Source organism: Zootoca vivipara, chromosome 6 (genome assembly GCF_963506605.1).
Source record: "Zootoca vivipara chromosome 6, rZooViv1.1, whole genome shotgun sequence".
NCBI lineage: Eukaryota > Metazoa > Chordata > Lepidosauria > Squamata > Lacertidae > Zootoca > Zootoca vivipara.
Window position 1 is genome coordinate 89,448,815 of NC_083281.1, and position 21,299 is coordinate 89,470,113.

The 21,299-nt window shown below is 46.5% G+C and overlaps 1 protein-coding gene across 1 annotated transcript in view; it reads right to left on the reverse strand.

The window, feature by feature from the left end:
* RPH3A (rabphilin 3A) overlaps nt 1-21,299 on the reverse strand; it is a 107,989-nt gene that overhangs the window by 26,844 nt on the left and 59,846 nt on the right. The window contains exons 4-8 of the mRNA XM_060276326.1: nt 15,886-16,015; nt 12,553-12,639; nt 9,628-9,784; nt 7,060-7,101; nt 4,051-4,212 (exon numbers count right to left, since the gene is read on the reverse strand). Of these exons, the coding sequence (XP_060132309.1) occupies nt 4,051-4,212; nt 7,060-7,101; nt 9,628-9,784; nt 12,553-12,639; nt 15,886-16,015 (578 nt within the window). The remainder of the gene's footprint in view (nt 1-4,050; nt 4,213-7,059; nt 7,102-9,627; nt 9,785-12,552; nt 12,640-15,885; nt 16,016-21,299) is intronic.

Sequence of the window (21,299 nt, forward strand, 5' to 3'; positions counted from 1 at the left end):
TGTGATTATCCCTGATCTGTCTGTACCCACTAAGACTCTGGTCTCATCCACACGTGCCTAGAAAGCACTTTTGCTTGTCCTGAGCTTTCTTAGGCACGAGACCAAGTGGTTTTGAATTTGCTCTGCCACTTTCCCCTGGAAAACCCACTCTTTAGCACTAATCGGAACAAACAGCAATCTGCAGGAAACCCAATTGCCATTTGTTCTGATTCAGCACTAAAGATCGGGTTTCCCCAGGGGAAATGGAGGTGTGGATTAGCCCTCTCTCAGTACCAACAGGGCTATACCTGATGTGACTACACTTGGATTAAATCCCAGACCCTTTGAAAATAAAAAAGGGGTAGTTGGATGCGGTTACCTGTGGGAGGTGGGGGAACAACACTTAGCACAATCTCAGAGGCAGTCATGTTTTGCCTATTCTAAAGGCTGACTCGTGGAAATATAAAACACTACGTTTTGGAGCACAATATTAAGCTGCAAAACTGGGCAGTTTTACTCCTAAAGAAGGCAGAAAATAATCTCTTGCTTCCCCCACCAGATAAATAACTCAAGTGGGTCAGCTATATTTAGGATAAAAGGAATAAAAACACAGGCAGCAATCAGAAACTAGGAAGCGGATGAGAGAAACCCTGATCAAAAACACCTTTTGAGGTTGTTGTTGTTTTAAAAACGAAGCTGCATCCATTACTCTGAAAATCCTTGAAGAAAAGATTGAGAGGTAAGATGAGAGCCATCTTCCAATATCTGAAGAACCATCTCGTGGAAGATGGAGCAAGCTTGTTTTCTCCTGCTTCGGAGGCTAGGACTCACACCAATGGATTCAAGTTGCAAGAAAGGAGATTCTGACGAAACCTTAGCAAGAACTTTCTGGCATTAAGAGGTGTTCGACGTTGGAATGGACCAACTCAGAAGGTGGTGGACTCTCTTTCTTTGGAGGTTATAAAGCAGAGGTTGGATGGCCACCTGTCATGGATGCTTTAGTTGTGATTCCTGCCTTGCAGGGGGTTGGATTAGATGACTCCTTCCAACTCTACAATTCTATGAGTCTAAATAGAAACCCCATCAAAGGAAAGGAGAGAATTGCCCAACTGTTTGGTTGTTTTCTCCCTACCCACCCACCCACCTGCTTTCTCAGACTTTCTCTATGCTCACCTGCCTCAAACAAACTTGAACGTGTAATAATAATAATAATAATAATAATAATAATAATAATAATAATTTATTTATTTATACCCCGCCCATCTGGCCGGGTCTCCCCAGCCACTCTGGGAGGCTTCCAACAGAAAAATAAAACACAATAATCTATTAAACATTAAAAGCCTCCCTGAACAGGGCTGCCTTCAGATGTCTTCTAAAAGTCTGTTAGTCGTTTTCCTCTTTGACATCTGTTGGGAGGGCATTCCACAGGGCAGGCGCCACCACCGAGAAGGCCCTCTGCCTAGTTCCCTGCAACTTGGCTTCTCGCAATGAGGGAACCGCCAGAAGGCCCTCGGTGCTGGACCTCAGTGTCCGGGCAGAATGATGGAGGTGGAGACGCTCCTTCAGGTATACTGGACCGAGGCCATTTAGGGCTTTAAAGGTCAGCACCAACACTTTGAATTGTGCTCGGAAACGTACTGTTATTATCACAGCTAAAGTATCCCTGATGGACGGCCACCCAACCTCTGCTTAAAAACCTGCAATGAACAAGGTGGGATGGAATGCAATTAAAAGGACTGATGGACCAGATCTGTAGAGAGGGAGAAAGGTGCCAAAGTGGATTATCTGGGGAAAGACTTTGTGTCAAGAAAAAATGAACTGTTTTCAGCCTGCAAGCAAGATGCTTTGGGATGTGACCCTGTAAAAGCAGCAGGGAAGGGAACGAGACGAGGGGCCCAATATCCCTCTGCAACAGGTCTGAGAACATTGATTTGAATGACTACACATGTGAAAAGGAAAATATACTTATGGGAAACAAAAAGAATACTGTTTGTGAAGTTGTATATTGGCAGCTGTGAGAATGCTTTACATCTAGTGGAGATTTCAAGTGGGTTTTAAGAAAAAAGGAAGTGGCAACAACAGAAGAGATGGACATATGTTGGCAGCAGGAGTGGGAAACCTGATTTTTTTAAAAGTATTAAATTAAATAAACTAGGCTTGATTTGTATCCATTTGGAAAACAAATAAAAAATATTATTATTTTTAAAGTAAACTGGAAGCAAAAAACAAAACAAAAAACCTGCAATGAAGGGGAGAGCACCACCTTCCAAGGGAGTCCGTTCCACTGTCAAACAGCTCTTACTGTCATAAATGTCTTCCTGGAGTTTAGTCAGAATCTCCTTTCTTGTCATTGGAATCGGGTCCTGCCCTCTGGAGGAGCAGGAAAAAAAGTCTGCTCCCTCTTCTATGGGCCAGCCCTTCAGATCATTGATGATAGCCATCATCTGAAGGTATCTGAAGAAGTGTGCATGCACACGAAAGCTCATACCAGCGACAAACTTAGTTGGTCTCTAAGGTGCTGCTGGAAGGAATTTTTTTATTTTGTTTCGATAGCCATCATGTCACCTCTCAGTCTTCTCTTCCCCAAGCTAAACAAACCCAAGTCCCTATACCACCGTTTACCCAAAGAGAAGCCCCTGCGGAACCCGAGAGAACTGTTTATCCCCAGTGGACAGACGCAGGATTGTACTGTAATTGAGTTTGCACTGTGGCAAGATTTGGACAGGAAAGATGCTGGCACACAGTCAGCCAGCTTGCTGCCCCACATCTTGAGATAATGAGATCAAACATTGCAGCATCGTTTTGTTTTGTTTTTGCAATTCAGCCCAGATGAAAGCCAGCAGCCCATATGGCAGGAGGCGAGGGGATTACATGATGGGTAGAGCTCTTCTGCGGCAGGCTGTTTAAACATTCCCTGCATAGCGGAGGAATCTTGGGTCCTTTCCAGTTTGTGTTTAGCTCACAGGGCAAAAACCTACCCGCTTGGCTCCCCTAGCTAAGACCCCCATCTAGGGAGACTGTCCATCATCTGTTAGCTTTTTTTTTTTGTACCAGGGCAATTTCCAAGGCCATATTACGCCAAAGTCTAAAGGGACAAAGCAGCTGCGAAGCAGGGAAACGCAACTGACAGCATCACAAACACAGCAGATGTGGCCGTGTCAGCTTGTGGAGCTGCAGTCGGTGCAGAATGCTTCAGCACAATTGCTGGCAGGAGTGAGACCCCAACAGCATAGAACACCTGTGCTCAGAGATGGGCAACGGCTGCCAACTTGCTACTGGGCCAAGTTCAAGGTGTTTATATTGGTACATAAAACCTTTAACAACTTGGGACCAGCTTACGTGTGAGAACACCTTGCCTCACATACGCTCCCTCGACTGCTTTGATATGCAGAACTGGCATTGCTACAGGGGCCATGTAATCCTCATTACACACTTATACGGTAAGAAATCACTCTTTCAGTATGGCAGCGCACAAACTTTGGAACTCCCTGCATATTGACACCAGGCAGTCCCTTCTTTTGGCACCTGCTAAAAACCTTTTTCTTTAGACAAGCCTACTCAGATGTTTACAAAGTTGGTGAGAGTTTTAATGTTTTTAGCTTCCTGCTGATGTTAAAAACCGTTTTTTCCCTGTTTTTCAAACAGCTGTTTTTAACTGCATTTACTGTAATTTTACCGTTTCGTTATTTCTGTAAATTGCTTTGAAATTTGTTTGGGGTTTCCTTTTCTTTTGCAAACGAGTGGCATATCAATTTATTAAATAAAAGTAAATCAAGGCGTTATAAAAGCATTTTTCCTTAAAAAATCGTAGAATTGTAGAGTTGGAAAGGACCCAGATAGGTGGAATGTGAACCTGTGTTTTTTTCATCTGGGCTTGCTGTTGGTTTTAATTATTATCTGAATGTTTTAAATGGCTGTTTTTAAGATGGTGACAACTCTTGCCTGCCTCCAGTCTGCAGGCGTCTCACCAGTTCTCCAAGGTGAGTGGTATGGGGCTTGGCTTGGGAATAGCTGGTATGGGGCACTAGAATATATTATAGGTGGAACATTCTCTGCCTACTTCTCTCTCACCTCCAGGGCTTTGACTGGCTTCATTCTCTCTAGTGTGTTCCCAGTTTCGGTTGTCCTCACTAACATATTCGCTGCCACCAGGCCCCATCTTGGCCTCGGAAGGTTTGCGGCTAATTTGCGGATACTTTCTCCGACTGGAAGCAGCTGTGGTTGGCTCAGCGCCTGCATAGACATCAGAAAAAGAGGGGCAGGGGCACAAACAGTAGGGAAGTTACTTTCCCATCGGAATAGCAGATGCAAAGATATCCAGCTGGAAGTCATGACAACTGCGAGCAAGAAGGAAATGCTAGAAAGCTGCAGACGGCAGGAAGGAGGGCTGTTTGCTTCCCAAAAGCTCACCGACTGACCTGCGGTGAAATCAAAGAGAGGGCTTTGCATCCACTGATGAAGGGAAAGGATCAGTTACAGAATGCTGACAACAAACATGACTCCGGTGCAACGCAAGCGGACAATATTTGGGCCGGGGGAATATCTTCATATAGCCCTGTTCTAAAACTGTTTACTTTGCATATTGCTCAACTTGCAGACTTAACATATAGAAAAAGAGAACAAGAAGAACATACATATAGAGAAGATTGGAAAACAGTTATTGAATATATGGGAAATAACTGTGTACAGCTGAAAACACGGGCAGCGTTAAGATAAATTCAACAGTGTCAATAAGTTTTGATGGATGTAATGATGGAATACTGAATGGTTTAGTTTTTGTAAAAATGTGCAGGGATTTACGGTATGCAGAGAAGAAGAGAAGTCACTGATATTTTAAGGATGCAAAAGTGAGTGTTTTAAATTGTATAACAGAAAATTTAATAAAAATTCTATTAAAAATTAAAAAAGCAAAACTGTTTATTTTGGCCCGGGAATATACAAGTGTGATTTGATCTCCTGTGCTGTTTCCCCACTTGGCATGTAGCGTATCTTAAAGTCATTGCCTGTTTTGTAGGACCCCTTATCCCCAACCTGCAAACTGCCAGTTCTGTAGAGGTCGCTTGTGGCTTCTAAGTTCTAAGTACAAGGAACTCTGCATAGGCCCAGAGGCTCAGCTCTGGCACTGAAAACAGGTTCTAGGGCTAGAGCACTTGGGAGTTCACATTAAAACCCAGGGTCCCCATCTTCTGCTCAAAAATGTTGAAAATGGCATTTCATATAAGAAAGGTATGAGCCTGGGGGGTGGGGGGGAGCAGTTACCCTTTAGTCCACATGGAAAGGAGGGAGGGAATTTGCAATAGATTGACTTTTTATAGATATTTTAATATTTTTAGATTCTTATTCACATCAAGCGAATGGCAATTTTACTGGCTCGCTGTGCCAAGCGGGAAGGAGATTCTTTGCAATTAGGAAAGGAGACTTGGCTTTCCAGCTGACAGCTAAGAGCCAGGCCACAATTGCAGTGTGCCAGTGCTTGCTTAGATCGCAAGCAGACTAATGACTGTCCTGACAGCATCAATCACCCAGCCGTTCCCGTGGGTGCCAGGCTCTTCCATGCGATTTGCAGGCTGATCCAGATTTTAATAATGGGGCAATCACTCAAGATTAGCACCTCCTGATGAGCAGCTGACAGCCCCTCAGAATGACAGCGGAAGACAAAAGCTCATCAGTCTCTCGGGGGCCCAAATGGTGGGAAGAAGGAAGCACCGGAGAACTCGCCCCGTAGAACAGTTGTGCAAGGCCAAACTGCTCCAAGCTACTGCTTAGTTTACAAGGAGGGGCTGAAAGCTGCTGAGAAGCCAGCAGAGCAAATTCATTGCACAGAAGGAGGGAGGGATTTGACAAATTCAGTTCCTGTTTCTTGTTTTTCTGATCTCAAGCTAGGTTCTCAACATTTTTGCATCAGTTTGTTTAAAAAAAAAAAATCCTCACAAAAATTTGCCACTCTTCTAGAGCACTTTTCTCCTAATACAGTGGTACCTTGGTTCTCAAACTTCATCTGTTCCGGATGCCTGTTCCAAAACAAGTGTTCCAAAACCAAGGTGCGCTTTCCCATAGAAAGTAATGCAGGCCCAATTGCATTCAGGATCCGGCCCGTGGACTGTCCGTGGATCGGTGTGGGGATTCTGTTTATTCGGACTGTGCCATTTCCCCCCCCCTGTGCCATTTCATTTCCCCCACTCTCCCTCACACATCGCGGCGGCAACTCCTCCCTCCCTCCTCCTGGATTCTCACCACCCTGCCTAGAGGAGGAAGGGGGCTGGGCTAAGCTGGCTGAGTGCTCTTTTAAGCAGCCCCTCTCTAGAGCCAGCCCTGTCACGCTGCTCATCTTCCTGTCGCCACCCTGCGCTCCTGTGGGCCAGAGAGCAGACCGGATGAGCTCGCTCTGCCTGCCCACGAGAAGCAGCAGAGGTGGTGGTGGTGGTGGTAGCAGCAGCCCCTGGGAAGGTAAGCGCAGCGGCTGGGGTTGGGGCTGAGGAGGAGGACTACTTGCTCCCCTCGCCTCTTCTTCCAGCTCCCTCCGGCCCGCCACAAGGTCTGAGGGACAATGGACCAAGGCATGCTTTTCCATAGAAAGTAATGCAAAACAGATTAATCCGTTCCAGACTTTTAAAAACAACCCCCAAAACAGCAATTTAACATGAATTTTACTAAGTAACGAGACCATTGATCCATAAAATGAAAGCAATAAACAATGTACTGCAGTCACACAATCAATCAATCAGTAGCTGAACTGGCCACACAGTCACAAAAACAAAACAAGAAAGGCACAAAAACAAAAAAGCAAAATAAATAGCAAAAACAGACAGACCTCAGCGTAGCACTCAAAACCGAAGTGTGGCACTCAAATCGGAAGCGTAACACTCAAAACGGAGCACATTCGGCTTCCAAAAAATGTTCGCAAATCGGGACACTTACTTCCGGGTTTACAGTGTTTGGGTTCCAAGTTGTTTGAGACCAAGGCTTTTAAGAACCAATGTATATGCATTTTTGAAAGCAATTTCCCATAATAGAATACAATGGAAAAGATACAAATGCAATGAAGAGGAATAAATATGCCAAAGAAGTAAGATTTCTTACCGTAGGATTCCTGTTCGACGGGGGCAGCTGCTTCAGCTTGACCTTGGAAGCAAAAGGAAGGGATTGTTTATTGAAAGGAAGTGAACAGGGCTGCCTTAAGCATATGCGGTGCCGGGGTGCAAAGATCCGCCCAGCCCCCCCCCCTGCCAGGTTGCCCAGTCCCAGGCATGCAGTAGGGCGGAGCCGGCCGGCTGCCTCAACATCTCGCTGGCTCAGTCACCACTGAACATGTGGCGTAGAGCCGCCCGCAGCAGAAGAGCCCGCCGTGGCGCTCTTCCATGGACTCAACTCTCGGGTCCCGGACTCTTGGCCTGGCACCCCTGAGAGCCCAGCGCCCTGCACCCCTAGCGCCTATGGGTAAGACGGCCCTGGAAGTGAATTCATACAACAAAAAGGGAGTTTCAGTCCTGCTATTGGAGGCAGAGCAAGCACTGCTAAGAGATGCCCAAAGGTACCATCTGTAACTAAGCAGAGCCAGCACACTCTTTGAATGCTGTCGATCTGATCTTTAACAATTATTGAAAAGTCAATATAAGCAAACTACTGCATTTGTTCATTTATTTTTCTTAACACATTGATAGCCTGCTTTCCATATTAGAACAACAAAAACTGAAATAATGGGCTAATGCTGCCAATTTCTTCAAAAGTCCAATACAATACAAGCAGCACGCAAGAGCACAAGATTCAATCAAGTTTCAATCAAGTATTATTAGTACAAAAAGAAAACAATAAGAGAACCATATACAAACGCTGACACAGAAGCCAAAACCAAGCGTCAAACAGATAGCATATACAAATAAATACCGAAAGGCTTAGTCAATACATGCTCAAACTAAGAAAACTCTGAATATAAGAAATTGAATATGTAAATGTATCAAAGCCGCATGAGAGAACCTTTTGAAAAAGAACTTGAGCATTGTGACCTAAGCCAAGATAAGTGGTTTCATACCAATTTGAATGCATTAAACATAACTGAAAGCAGAAGGAGAAACTACTGAAGAAGCCCGTCATATGGGCGAAACAGGCGAAAAACGCCGGCAGCCTGTCTATCATTGACACTTCGTTCGACCTGCTGCCACTTTGCTGACCGCTATATAGCCTCAAAGACCATAAAGACTGGTTTGCCTTTCGGTATTTATTTGTATATGCTATCTGCTTGACGCTTGGTTTTGGCTTCTGTGTCAGCACTTGTATATGGTTCTCTTATTGTTTTTTTTTTTGTACTAATAATACTTGATTGAAACTTGATTGAATTTTGTGCCCTTGCGTGCTGCTTGTATTGTATTGGACTTCCATATTAGAACAACACCGTGGTTTCCAGAATGAAATCAGTAAAGACTGTCAGAAACTAATAGCAAATGCTACAGATATACAACATTTTCAATAGTCAGTACTAGAGAACGTCATGGCAGGTAAAGGTAAAGGACCCCTGGACAGTTAAGTCCAGTCAAAGGCGACTATGGGGCCCATCTCATTTTCAGGCCGAGGGAGCTGACGTTTGTCCACAGACAGCTTTCCGGGTCATGTGGACTAAACCGCTTCTGGAGCAATGGAACACCATAACGGAAACCAGAGCGCACGGAAACCTTTCCGCCGCAGCAGTACCTATTTATCTACTTGCATTGGTGTGCTTCTGAACTGCTAGGTTGGCAGGAGCTGGGACAGAGGAATGGGAGCTCACCCCGTCGCGGGGATTCGAACTGCCAGCCTTCTTATCGGCAAGCCCAAGAGGCTCTGTGGTTTAGACCACAGTGCCACCCGCTCCCTGCAAGGCAGAACACCATTATCATAGGCGCTCACAGAATCTCTAGGAGATGGTCATGCCACTGCATGGGGGCCACTGCAGAGAAGGCGCTCTCGTGATGCAACACCTGGTGAATCTCTGCCAGGAAATGACTAGAAGGGCTTTCTCCAACAATCTCAGGCTGGATCTACACTGATCTGGAAAATGCTATAAAAAAAATATAGCTCTCCATGCAATTTCCCATTGGTGACAGATCACTGCTCTACACTGCCCTCTGGTGTCACATTTTTATAACACATTTTTAACATTATAACTCACGAGTGTAGATTAGTCCTGAGTGAATGGGCTAGACCAGGCTTTCCCAAACTTGGGTCTCCAACTGTTGTTGGACTCCAACTCCCATCATCTGTATTTAGCAGGACCAGTGGTCAGGGATGATGGGAACTGTAGTCCAAAAATGGTTTGAGACCCAAGTCTGGGAAACCCTGGGCTAGGCTAAACAACAAGTATGCAATGTGCAAATCATCAGAACATGTGCACCAATTTTATAAGCAAGGCTGAACATTCTCAGGAAAGGGAGGAGCTTAATATCGAGCCAATTTCAAATCAAGCAGGGTGGGGCAGGGGACTGTCCACCACAATTTTTAACCATTGCATCTCCCCCATGCCTCTCTTCTTTCTTACTGCATAAGTCTGCATTGCAAACTCCTTGCAGCAGAGACCTATTATTTTGGAGTTTTTGTTTTTTTAACCTATGCTGAAATCTAATCTAACAATGTTGTATATTATCAGCGGTGCAATAATCAACAGCATATTTTGCCTACCACGATTCTGCTGGCGAGGATACGGCTTCGAGTCCTGAGCAGGGGCGGCTGCTTCACTGGGCAGCGGCTGCTGTTTGCCCTTGCTGATGGGCATAGGTTCAGGGAGCATTTGCTTGGGCACCCCCTTGAAGAACCACGCCCCAGAGCGCTTCCATACCTGAAAACAGAACAGGACAAAGAGGCATGAGAACAGTGTGTTCAGAGACGGCTGATGCTGTACAGTTTTAATGTTTAATCGATTATTTTATTTTATTTTTCTGTTGGAAGCCGCCCAGAGTGGCTGGGGAATATAATAAATTATTATTATTAATTATTATTATTATTATTATTATTATTATTGTCAAGGATTGTTGCGACTACTCCTGAGTAATGACCTTCCACGTGCTTGTCTTTCAAAAGTCTTTATTAGTGCACATTATTTACAGTGTAGTGAGCTGTCGGTTCCATGTCTTCTCATTCCGAATCAGAATCCGGCACTGCCCTCTTCCGCGATCTGGACCAGCATAAAAGCCTCGGGACAGCGAATCACCTCCCTTTTCTCCTCCTTCTCAATTCCGGTGTCGGGGCGAAGGGTCTACGGTCAGCCCTATTCCTGTCCACTCCTCCCGCCTCTCTCTCTCTTCCTGCCTGTGGAGCAGGGGCTCTCCAGTGCTGCCAGAGCCCTGGCACTCCTTCTCCATTTCCTGACTCACCCCTTCAGGCCCCTCGCTCTCATGACTGCTTGGAGACGGGCTGCTTCTGATGAGGGGGGGGTTCTCTGTAATCCCTCCCCCTCACAATTATTATTATTATTATTATTCCTGGGACTGTACCGCTGGCAATATGGGTTGTCACCTGATTGAATGCTCTCGATTCCAGCATTGCAGGGGACTCAACTAGATGATTCTTAATCCAGAATGCGGCAGCTAGACTGGTGACTGTGAATGGCTGCCAAGACCATGTAACACCGGTCCTGAAAGACCTACATTGGCTCCCAGTACGTTTCCGAGCACAATTCAAAGTGTCAGTGCTGACCTTTAAAGCCCTAAACAGCCTCGGCCCAGTATACCTGAAGGAGCGTCTCCGTCCCCATCGTTCAGCCCAGACACTGAGATCCAGCTCCGAGGGCCTTCTGGCGGTTCCCTCCCCACAAGAAGTGAGGTTACAGGGAACCAGGCAGAGGGCCTTCTTGGTAGTGGTGCCCGCCCTGTGGAATGCCCTTTAAACAGATATCAAGCAAATAAACAACTATCTGACTTTTAGAAGACATCTGAAGGCAGCCCTATTTAGGAAAGTTTTTGAAGTTTGATGTTTTATCGCTGATGGTGATGGGAGCTGCCCAAAGTGGCTGAGGAAACCCAGCCAGATGGGTGGGGTATAAATTATTATTATTATTATTATTATTATTATTATTATTATTATTATTATTATGGCCCTTGGGGTCCCTTCCAACTCTATAGTTCTATGATTCTTCCAACGGCAGGGTCAGATCTAGCAAGGGCTTTGCCTTTTTCACAGTTGCCACACACTGGACCGACATCTTCATCGATCTGTCCACTATGGCCCCAAGGCAGGCTTCCTCAACCTCGGCCCTCCAGATGTTTTGAGACTACAATTCCCATCATCCCTGACCACTGGTCCTGCTAGCTAGGGATCATGGGAGGTGTAGGCCAAAAACATCTGGAGGGCCGAGGTTGAGGAAGCCTGCCCCAAGGTCTCGTTCCTTATCCATCAACTCCAGGTCAAACCCCGTTGGCATATATGTGAAATTAAGACTTTTCACCCCCAAATGCGTCACTTTATATAAACACATACTTGCCATGGACAAACTCAATGACATTTGGAATCCATACTTACAAATACAGTGGTGCCTCGCTAGACGAATTTAATTCGTTCCACAGGTCTATTCTTATAACGAAAAATTCGTCTAGCGAATCCCATAGGAATGCATTGAATTTTTTTTTTTAAAAAAAATTTGCCCATAGGAATGCATTAATTGAATTTCAATGCATTCCTATGGGAAACTGCAATTCGCTAGATGAATTTTTCGTAAAACGCATTCGTCTAGCGAGGCAACCTCCGCTAGAAAAAACCTTTCGTTAAGCGGAAATTTCGTTAAGCAGGGCATTCGTTAAGCAAGGCACCACTGTACTGTAATAGGTTAAGATCTGGTGAAGTACGATAACAACTTTAAACTATATAAAATCCCATTTCTCCATATGTTGCAAAGCACTTCCCCAGCCAAGAACTGTATACAAAAATGCATATCCCAAGGTTAAAGTGTGCCTAAAAATTTGTATGCTGCTGAAAATAGCATAATAGAAGAAATCGCTTTGCAAAAGATTGTGCATATTAGGCAAATTGCATAAGAAATTAGGAGAAATTCATGCTGGTGAATTTTAATTTAAGAAACCACGATTAAAAAAAATGCAAGGGGGAATAGGGGTTGTAGTCCATTGAAGCTAGGGAGGCCACAAAGTCCTGACTCCTCAAATAGGCATATTAGGATAGACCATAGCTGCCAAGTCTCCCGTATTCCCTGGGAAACCCCCGTTTTTCCAGTTGTCCCCAGCCGAAAAAACGGATTTTTTTGTTTTTCCCCGGTTTATTCTGGTGCGGCAGCCATTTTGGAACTGGGCGGAGCATGCTCAGAAGCGACTTTTGATGCTGCTTTGCCCAGTTCCAAAATGGCTGCAGTGCGACTTCTGGTGTGGCGGCCATTTTGGAACAGGGCAGAGCAGCATCAAAAGTCGCTTCCGAGCATGCTCCGCCCAGTTCCAAAATGGCGGCAGCGCTACTTCCGGTCTGCTACTTCCGGTCCAGTCCCTTATTTCTCAGGCCGGAACTTGGCAGGTATGGGATAGACCACCTGAAAAAGCATATACTCTGCATCGTTCATATATTTCCCAGGAAAATGCAGATCTAACAAGCCACTTCCCGACTGACCTCTCTCTGTTCGCAGCAGATCTTACACAACCAGACGGAGTGAGGCCGGTTGTTGTTGGTCTGGGTGCCACATTTAGTGCAGACATTCTGCATGGGAAAGAAAGATGAAAAACTCTCGTGATGCCAACACAGCCAGAAAAGCCCTTATCAGAATGAAGGTGGACTTCTGTTATGTCTGTGTACGAGTGTCTAAACAGCCCATGTTGGTCTCCCACGTTGGAAGACAGAGAGTGCCCATGTTGGTCTCCCACGTTGGAACAGCCCATAATCACAACACACATTTAAGATGCTACGGTACTGCTTTAAGCTTCCCCCAAAGAATTCTGGGAGCTGTAGTTTGTTAAGGGTGCTGAGAGCTCCTAGGAGACCTCTATAGACCTACAATCACTGTGGAAAAGGATTGACTGTCAAACCACTCTGGGAACTGTAGCTGTGGGCACTGGCGGAGGAAGAGGAGTGCAGGGGGAGCGCAACGCCCCTGGCAGCACGATCCCAGTGGGGTGCCATCGTGGCTCCCCACCCACCCACGCTGAGCGCCACGCCCCCACAGGCGACGTACCATGCCCCCAGGACACACGCCAGCCCCACCCCGGCCTGCTCTCCATCCCCCGTCCCCCCGGTGCTGGAGCATGAAGCTCCACCACTGGCTCTGGGGGAGGAATTGGCCGGGGGGGGGGTGTCTCCTAACACCTCTCAGCACCCTTAACAAACCACAGAGCCCAGGACTCTTTAAAGTGGAATAAGAGTGCTTTCAGATGGGCCACATTGGAGGGGTATTGTCAAAGGTTGTTGCGACTACTCCAGAGTAATGACTTTCCACATGCTTGTCTTTTGTTGTTGTTGTTTAGTCGTTTAGTCGTGTCCGACTCTTCGTGACCCCATGGACCATAGCACGCCAGGCACTCCTGTCTTGCACTGCCTCCCGCAGTTTGGTCAAACTCATGTTCGTAGCTTTGAGAACACTGTCCAACCATCTTGTCCTCTGTCGTCCCCTTCTCCTAGTGCCCTCAATCTTTCCCAACATCAGGGTCTTTTCCAAGGATTCTTCTCTTCTCATGAGGTGGCCAAAGTATTGGAGCCTCAGCTTCACGATCTGTCCTTCCAGGGAGCACTCAGGGCTGATTTCCTTAAGAATGGATAGGTTTGATCTTCTTGCAGTCCATGGGACTCTCAAGAGTCTCCTCCAGCTTGTCTTTTAACAGTCTTTATTGGTGCACTCTATTTACAGTGTAACAAGCTGTTGGATACATGTCTGCTCATTCCGATCCAGAATCCGGCACTGCCTCTTTACGCGACTTTGACCAACATAAAAGCCGCGGGACAGCGAATCTCCTCCCCTTTCTCCTCCTCCTTAATTCCGGTGCCGGGGGAAAGGGTCTACGATCTGTTTTTTCCCTGTTCCCCCTTTTCCCCCCCCCCTCTCTCTCTTCCCTTCTGTGGAGCAGGGGCTCTCCCATGCTGCCAGAGACCTGGCGCTCTCTCTCCATTTCCTAACTAGTCCCTTCAGACCCCGCGCTTTCATGGCTGCTTAGGGGTGAACTGCTCCTGATCAGAGGGGGAGGTTCTCTATAATCTCTCCCCCTTAAATCCATAAATATTGGCATTATTATTAGCAGTGCTTTTTTTCCTGGGGAGGGGGACGCAGGGGTATGCATACCCCTAAACATTGTGTGAATCTTTGTACTTTTGCCCGTTTACTGTATTTATTTCCCCCAATTTGCACAATAAAAAGGTAATTTTCGTCAAAATGGGAGTACCCCTAAACATTTTTTTATAGAAAAAAGCACTGGTTGTTGTTGTTGTTGTTGTTGTTTGGATGCGGCCTGTCTGAAAGCTGTGCACACCCACCCACTTTCCAATAACAACAATCAAGGAGAGTCACGTTTCTGACTGAAACGGCGCCAGACATTTTTTGGCCCGGCTGCAGAAGGTCGACCGCAGCAGATGGGGGAGCCTTCTCGTGCCATCTGTGCCGCGCAGCCCTGGCGCTGCCACTTGTGTCCTTGAGGGGAGGCTGCCTCCAGCTTAATTAAGGATGTCAACCTTCCAGCACAGCGAGGCTTGCTTTCAAGATGGCGGGCAAGGAGGGGGACCGCCTGCCCTTCTGAGTGAAGGTGCTCTGAGGCTTTGGTGAGGAACACAGGTGGAACGGTCCAAGGTGCAGGGGTCGCTTTCCCCCTCCAAAATAAATGAGAACATAAGGAGAGCACCTGCTGGATCAGGCCAAAGGTCCGTCTAGTCCGGCATCCTTTTCTCACAGTGGCCAAACAGATGCCCACAAGCGGGACATGAGCACAGCAGCTCTCTGCCCACCTGTGACTTCCAGCAACTGGTATTCAGGAGCATGACACTTCTGGCAGTGGCGATAGATCCGTCAGTTTGCATTTCTTAGTGCAGAAAGTATGGATCTGATGTGTAGATCCTATTCTACTTAATGCAAGAGGGTTCTGGAAGCTTCTCTGTGCGAAAGAAGCAAGCAGAAGCTTAATGGTGTTTGGGTTATATGTTCAGAGAAGCTGAGTACAGCTGGTTTAAAATGGTTCTCTTATCTCTTTTCTGTCAATGTCATGCTGACTATAATATTAGGGCCAGAAGGAGCCTGAGTTTCTCGCTCTCTCTTTTTGCTCTGGTGTGGTGTTCCGTATATAGTGTTAAGGTTTCTAAACAGCCCCTTTAGCTGTGGCACTTAACCAGGCACCCCCAAACTGCGGCCCTCCAGATGTTTTGGCCTACAACTCCCATGATCCCTAGCTAACAGGACCAATGGTTAGGGAACATGGGAATTGTAGTCCAAGACATCTGGAGGGCCGAAGTTTGTGGATGCCTGGTTTAGACTTATGATAAGTTATTCTAAGTTTGAGTTAAGTCTGCTGCAACTGGATTTCTTATGGGCAGTGCCAACCCTGAATGTGTTGGATTTGTGACCATTAGGCTCATTTGCCCTCAGTAGCAGTAAAAGCTCTGCTGGGTGAAATATTAATTGCCTCCGGTCTATTTTTTTGGGACTCCTGCAACATGTTTAAGTTGCTACTCTGCTAACGATACTTTGGAATCTACCCTGGATCAATATTGAGTGGAATTTCATGACTAGATCATACCCATCCTTAGCGTATAAAGGCCAAAATGCCTCAGGCCCCAAATATTTGACAGGCCGCCTCCTTCCCTTCAGACCCTCTTGGGTGCTGAGGTCGGCTGAGGATGCCACCTTGGTAGTTCAGTCACCCTCAGAGTCCTGCCCTTTGTCCCAGGAAGCAAACAACAACTGGGCCACCCCTGGAAGAAAGCATGCAAGGGCAGGAGGTGGAAAAGGGGGCAGAGGTTTGGGTTCCTCACCTTTTTGCAATCTTCGCACACCACGCAGGCTGACCCCAGGCGCCCCAGCTGTTCGCCGCACAAGATGCAGCGGTTGACCCCATCGCCGGCCACATTTCGGCGCATGTCTTCCAGGCGGTTCATGAGACGCCTAGAGGAGGGGAGGCAAGGCAGCAAAGTCAAAAAAGGATGCAGGAAATGTTCCTTTTGGCCACGTTAATTGATTAAATCCTGCTATTTCCAACCCAGAAGATCTTGCTGAACTCGTAACTCCCATCAACCCAAGGTGACGCAGCCATGCTCCCACCATCTTTAAGAGTCACATGGCTGTGCTCAGAGCCATCTTTCCCATAGGGTTTACTGGCGCGTAGCGCCAGGGCGCCGGCCTCTCAGGGGAGCCCCAGCAAGTGGGGGAGCTGTGCGGCTTTGCCGGCAGCCTCCCCTTTCCCTGCACGCCCGCCAGCTGCACCCCGTCACCCATATAGCTGGCGGGCGTGCTGCTTGCCTCCCAAGCCTCCGCGGAAGGAGAGCGATCCCCGCAGAGGCTTAGGATGGACGCTGCACCCCGCCAACTACCGTATATGGCTGGCGGGCGTGCAGCTTCCTTCCCAAGCCCTTGTGGGAGGAGAGAGTGATCCCCACAGAGGATTAGGAAAAGGTTGACAACTCTGGGAAACGGGCGGTGGGGCGCCAGAGGGAACTTGGCACCAAGGGGCCGGATATGCTTAAGACGGCCCTGGCTGTGCTGGCTGGGGTTGAGGGCAGCAGACTGGTGAAGCCTGGTTTAGAAAGCCTTTCCTTAATGTCAGCTCAACGGTGCCTTTCCTTCTAAGGTGGTACAGTCCTTTCAGAAGTGAAAGAGGGGAGATCACACAGTCAAAGGCTGGATAACTCAGTTGGTTAGACTGTGGTGCTGATAATGCCAGGGTCACAGGTTCGATCCCCGTATGGGACAGTGGCGTATTCCTGTATTGCTGGGGGTTGGGCGAGGTGATCCTTGTAGAGATGAACTCTACAACTCTATGAATTCTATTATTCAGCAACAGTTTCATATGAAACTTGACACAGCACTGGAGGGATTGTCTTACATGCCTACATATTCATGGAATTCGTACTCCAGGGATTGCAGGGGTTCAAGTCTTACTTTGTATGTGGACTCATCAAATCATAGAACTGTAGAGTTGGAAAGGGTTCCGGGGGGTCATCTAGTCCAACCCCCTGAAATGCAGGAATCTCAGCTACAGAACCCATGACAGATGGCCATCCAACCTCTGCCTAATAACCTCCACCACCTGCTGAGGGTGTCGAACTGCTTTTACCGTCAAAAAGTTCCTCCTCGTGCTTACTCAGAATCTCCTTCCTTATCATTTGAATCCGTTGGCTCGGGTCCAACCCTCCAGACCAGGCATGTCAAACCTGCGGCCCTCCAGATGTTTTGGCCTACAACTCCCATGATCCCTAGCTAGCAGGACCAGTGGTTGGGGAAGATGGGAATTGTAGTCCAAAACATCTGGAGGGCCGCAGGTTTGACATGCCTGCTCCAGACCGTTAATAGCTAATGTTATTCTAGGCTGCATCAACAGAAGTCTAGTGTCCAGATCAAGGGGAGTAATAGCACCACTCTATTCTGTCTTGGTCAGAATACTATGTCCAGTTCTGGGCACCACAGTTTAAGAAGGATGTTGACAAGCTGGTCAACCAAGATAATCAAGGCTCTGGAAACCAAGGCTTCTGAGGAACGGTTGAAGGAGCGGGGCATTTTTAGCCTGAAAAAGAGACGAGTGAGGGGATACAAGGGAGCCACCTTCAAATATCTGAAGGGCTGTCACATGGAAGGCGGAGCAAGCTTGTTTTCTCCTCCGGAGGGCAGGACCGAAACCAATGGCTTCAAGTTACAAGAAAGGAGATTCTGGCTAAAGATCAGAAAGAACTTTCTGGCAGTAAGACCTGTTTGACAGTGGAATGGACTACCTCAGAAGGTAATTGGATTCTCCTTCAATGGAGGTTTTTAAGTAGAGGCTGGATGGCCACCTGTCATGGATGCTGTAGCTGAGATTCCTGCATTGCAGGGGGTTGGACTAGATGACCCCTGGGACCCTTTCCAACTCTACAATTCTGTGATTCTATTAAAAATGGCATAACAAGAGGCATATCAAAATAGAAAAAACTTCCTTCAGTAGCACCTTAAAGACCAACTAAGTTTTTATTTTGGTATGAGCTTTCGTGTGCATGCACACGAAAGCTCATACCAAAATAAAAACTTAGTTGGTCTTTAAGGTGCTACTGAAGGAAGTTTTTTCTATTTTGCTTCGACTCAGACCAACACGGCTACCTACCTGTAACAAGAGGCATATCAATTTATTGATTGATTGATTGAAAAAAAAACCTTCAAAGCAATTTAAAGAAACAATGAAACAATAAAATTACAGTAAACAGTTAAAAACAGCTGCTTAAAAACAGGGGGGGGGAATAGATAACACCAACAAGGAAGCTAAAAACAGATTAAAACCCGCACCAACTATGTAAATACCTGGGTAAGCTTGTCTATTAAAAAAAAAGGTTTTCAGCAGGTGGAGAAAAGAGTGCAGTGAAGACTCCTGCCTGATATCAAGAGGCGGGGAGTTCCAAAGTGCCCATGCTGCCACACTCAAAGATTGATTTCTTACAAAGAAAGGCAGAGCAACGATTGCGTGGCACCTGTAACAATGCCAATTCTGCAAATCAAAGCGGTCAAATGGGCATATATGAGGGTATGAGGATCTCACAGGTAAACACTGTACAGGTGTGCCCCCGAGATCCAGTATGTAGAGGATTTCAGAGAATATGCCGTTAGTCTTTCCTCACACCTCTGTACATTTGTGGCCAACTACTGCTATGCAGCTTAGACTAGGAGGAAGAATCCTACCAAGCCAGAAGGTTCATTTGCCTTTTTCTGTTGAGAAACAAACTAAGTATTGAAGTCTACAGGTAGCTTCACTTTAAAAACTTCATTAATAACCTTAAGGATTTTATTCCAAAATCCCCCTGCCTCTGGGCATTCCCAATGCATATGGGAGAACCATCCCTTGGGCTTGTTCACAGTGCCAGCAGTTAGGGTTCAATCCTGGTATCATATTAGCTAGCTGGGCCGGAGTTCTATACCATTTTAGAAAGAATTTTACCGATAGTTCGAGCTCCCTAAATTTGCTTACTTTAATCTCATCTATTCCTTTCATTATCCTTTGATTCGCTAACGTCACAGGAAATAACATGGAAGGCCAAGTCTACTGTGATAAGGACCAGATGGAACCCCTATCTTCAATGGATAACAACTATTGGACCAGAAGACATCCAGTGAAAATTAAAGGCATTGTGCCCGTGGCTGAGGACAACTGTTTGAACCCTTCCAATGGGTTATCGGTGGGGGAGGGGGTGGGAAGGGAAAGGAAAAATGGCACGGGAAATTAAAAATTGGAAGGAGAGAATATAATGTATGTAACAATTCTCGTACTTCAATAAAAATCTTTAATAAAAAAAAGAGAGAGAAACAAACTAAGTAGGGCTTGCGGGGGGGGGGGGGCTGCAGCTTGCAAAAACCCCTACCCCACCCGCCAATTGCACAGACAGCCCCGTCTGCCAGCAAAGTAGGAGCTTCACAAACACCCCCAGCAGCCTCTCTCTCTCTCTCTCTCTGCAAGCGTTCAGAGGCAGTTCGGTCGGGCAGGCATGCTGCGTAAATTCCCAAGCAGATAAAAATAGTGCATGCAATAAAAAAATCTATTATTTATTCTGTTCTGAAGTGAATATATAAAGAGAAGGGGGGGGGGGGAGCGGGGAAAAGAGAAGCCCTCTGGAGAGGTTTTCCAGAACATCCAGCCCGCAGGAAATTTCATCCCCTCCTGTCGCGGTGTGACCCAAATCTGACAAAACCGTTAAATCAGTGTGCGTTATTACGGGAAGTGTTGTTAGAGGAGAAACATTTTACTGAGCCAGTCAGCTTATGACATTAAAACAGGAGCTGCAGGTGAAGGCTTTGCACCAATCCTGACTTCGGGACTGGGCTCAGCTCAGCTTATTTCCCAGTTCTAGGCACAGCCTGTGCTGAGCACATTATACGAACAGGTGATTTTTCTCATTCCGCTGATATAGGTGGACCATTTTCAAATAAATCAATTGTAGATTAATTGATTCATCTGAAAACGGGCTCACCCATATCAGCAGAACGAATGATGAGGGAAAAGCGGAACGAAGGACGTAAATTGGCTTTTAAGTTCCTCAAACAGTGCATTTTTAAAATCAAATTCTGAAGTTAAAAGCTTCTGATGTTTAACATCATTTGAAAAGGTGGTTTTACATACAAAAGAATATACGAGAACTTTTTTAAATCATATAATTATTCGATTACAGAGGTGTTTAGAGGATAGAACTCTGTGTAAACCGTGATGGGAATCTGATCTGATGACAGAGATTGTGGAGGTAGATCGGAATAATTTGTGGGCTAACCCCCCCCCCTAAAATCAGAATCAACTCGAATACAAGGAAATGCGTTTACATTATTTATTTAAATACATTTAAAATATTGCACCGATGGCACTAGGTCTTCCCAGGAGGCCAGTAGGGGGACCAGTTTCTGCCGTCTCTAGCATCTGTCTTATTTTTCTGACTTTTATTATAAGACTGGACCTCGCAGACATCCAACAAAGCTGAAATTTGGAAGATTTGGGACAGAACAAAGACCATGCAGTGCATAGTTAAACTACGGAACCCCCTGCCACTGGAGGCAGCGATGACCACAAACTAGGATGGCTTCAAAGGAGGTTTAAGCAAATTCGTGCAGAATAAGGCTACTGTAACATGCAAACAATAGGGACCCAGGTGGTGCTGTGGGCTAAACCACTGAGCCTAGGGCTTGCTGATCAGAAGGTCGGCGGTTCGAATCCCTGCGACGGGGTGAGCTCCCATTGCTTGGTCCCAGCTCCTGCCAACCTAGCAGTTCGAAAGCACGTCAAAAATGCAAGTAGATAAATAGGAACCGCCACAGCGGGAAGGTAAACGGCGTTTCCATGTGCTGCTCTGGTTTGCCAGAAGCGGCTTTGTCATGCTGGCCACATGACCTGGAAGCTATACGCTGGCTCCCTCGGCCAATAATGCGAGATGAGCGCGCAACTCCAGAGTCGGTCACGGCTGGACCTAATGGTCAGGGGTCCCTTTACTTTTTAACATGCAAACAAGACCCAAGCAAAATAGCACTTTCTTGTGGTTTCCGGTGACCGGTATTCAAAAGGATTGGTGAGCTTCAGTTGCGCAACACTATTTGTGCGAGGTCGACAGCAGGAGAGGAAAGGCAGTTTTAAATCAGACGTGTTTGCAAAGAGAATGTAGTTGGCTTATGTTTAGCTGCAGCAGCGGGGAAATGCCCCCCTTCAAGAGTCTCCCCACCCCTCCTTTACTGGCAA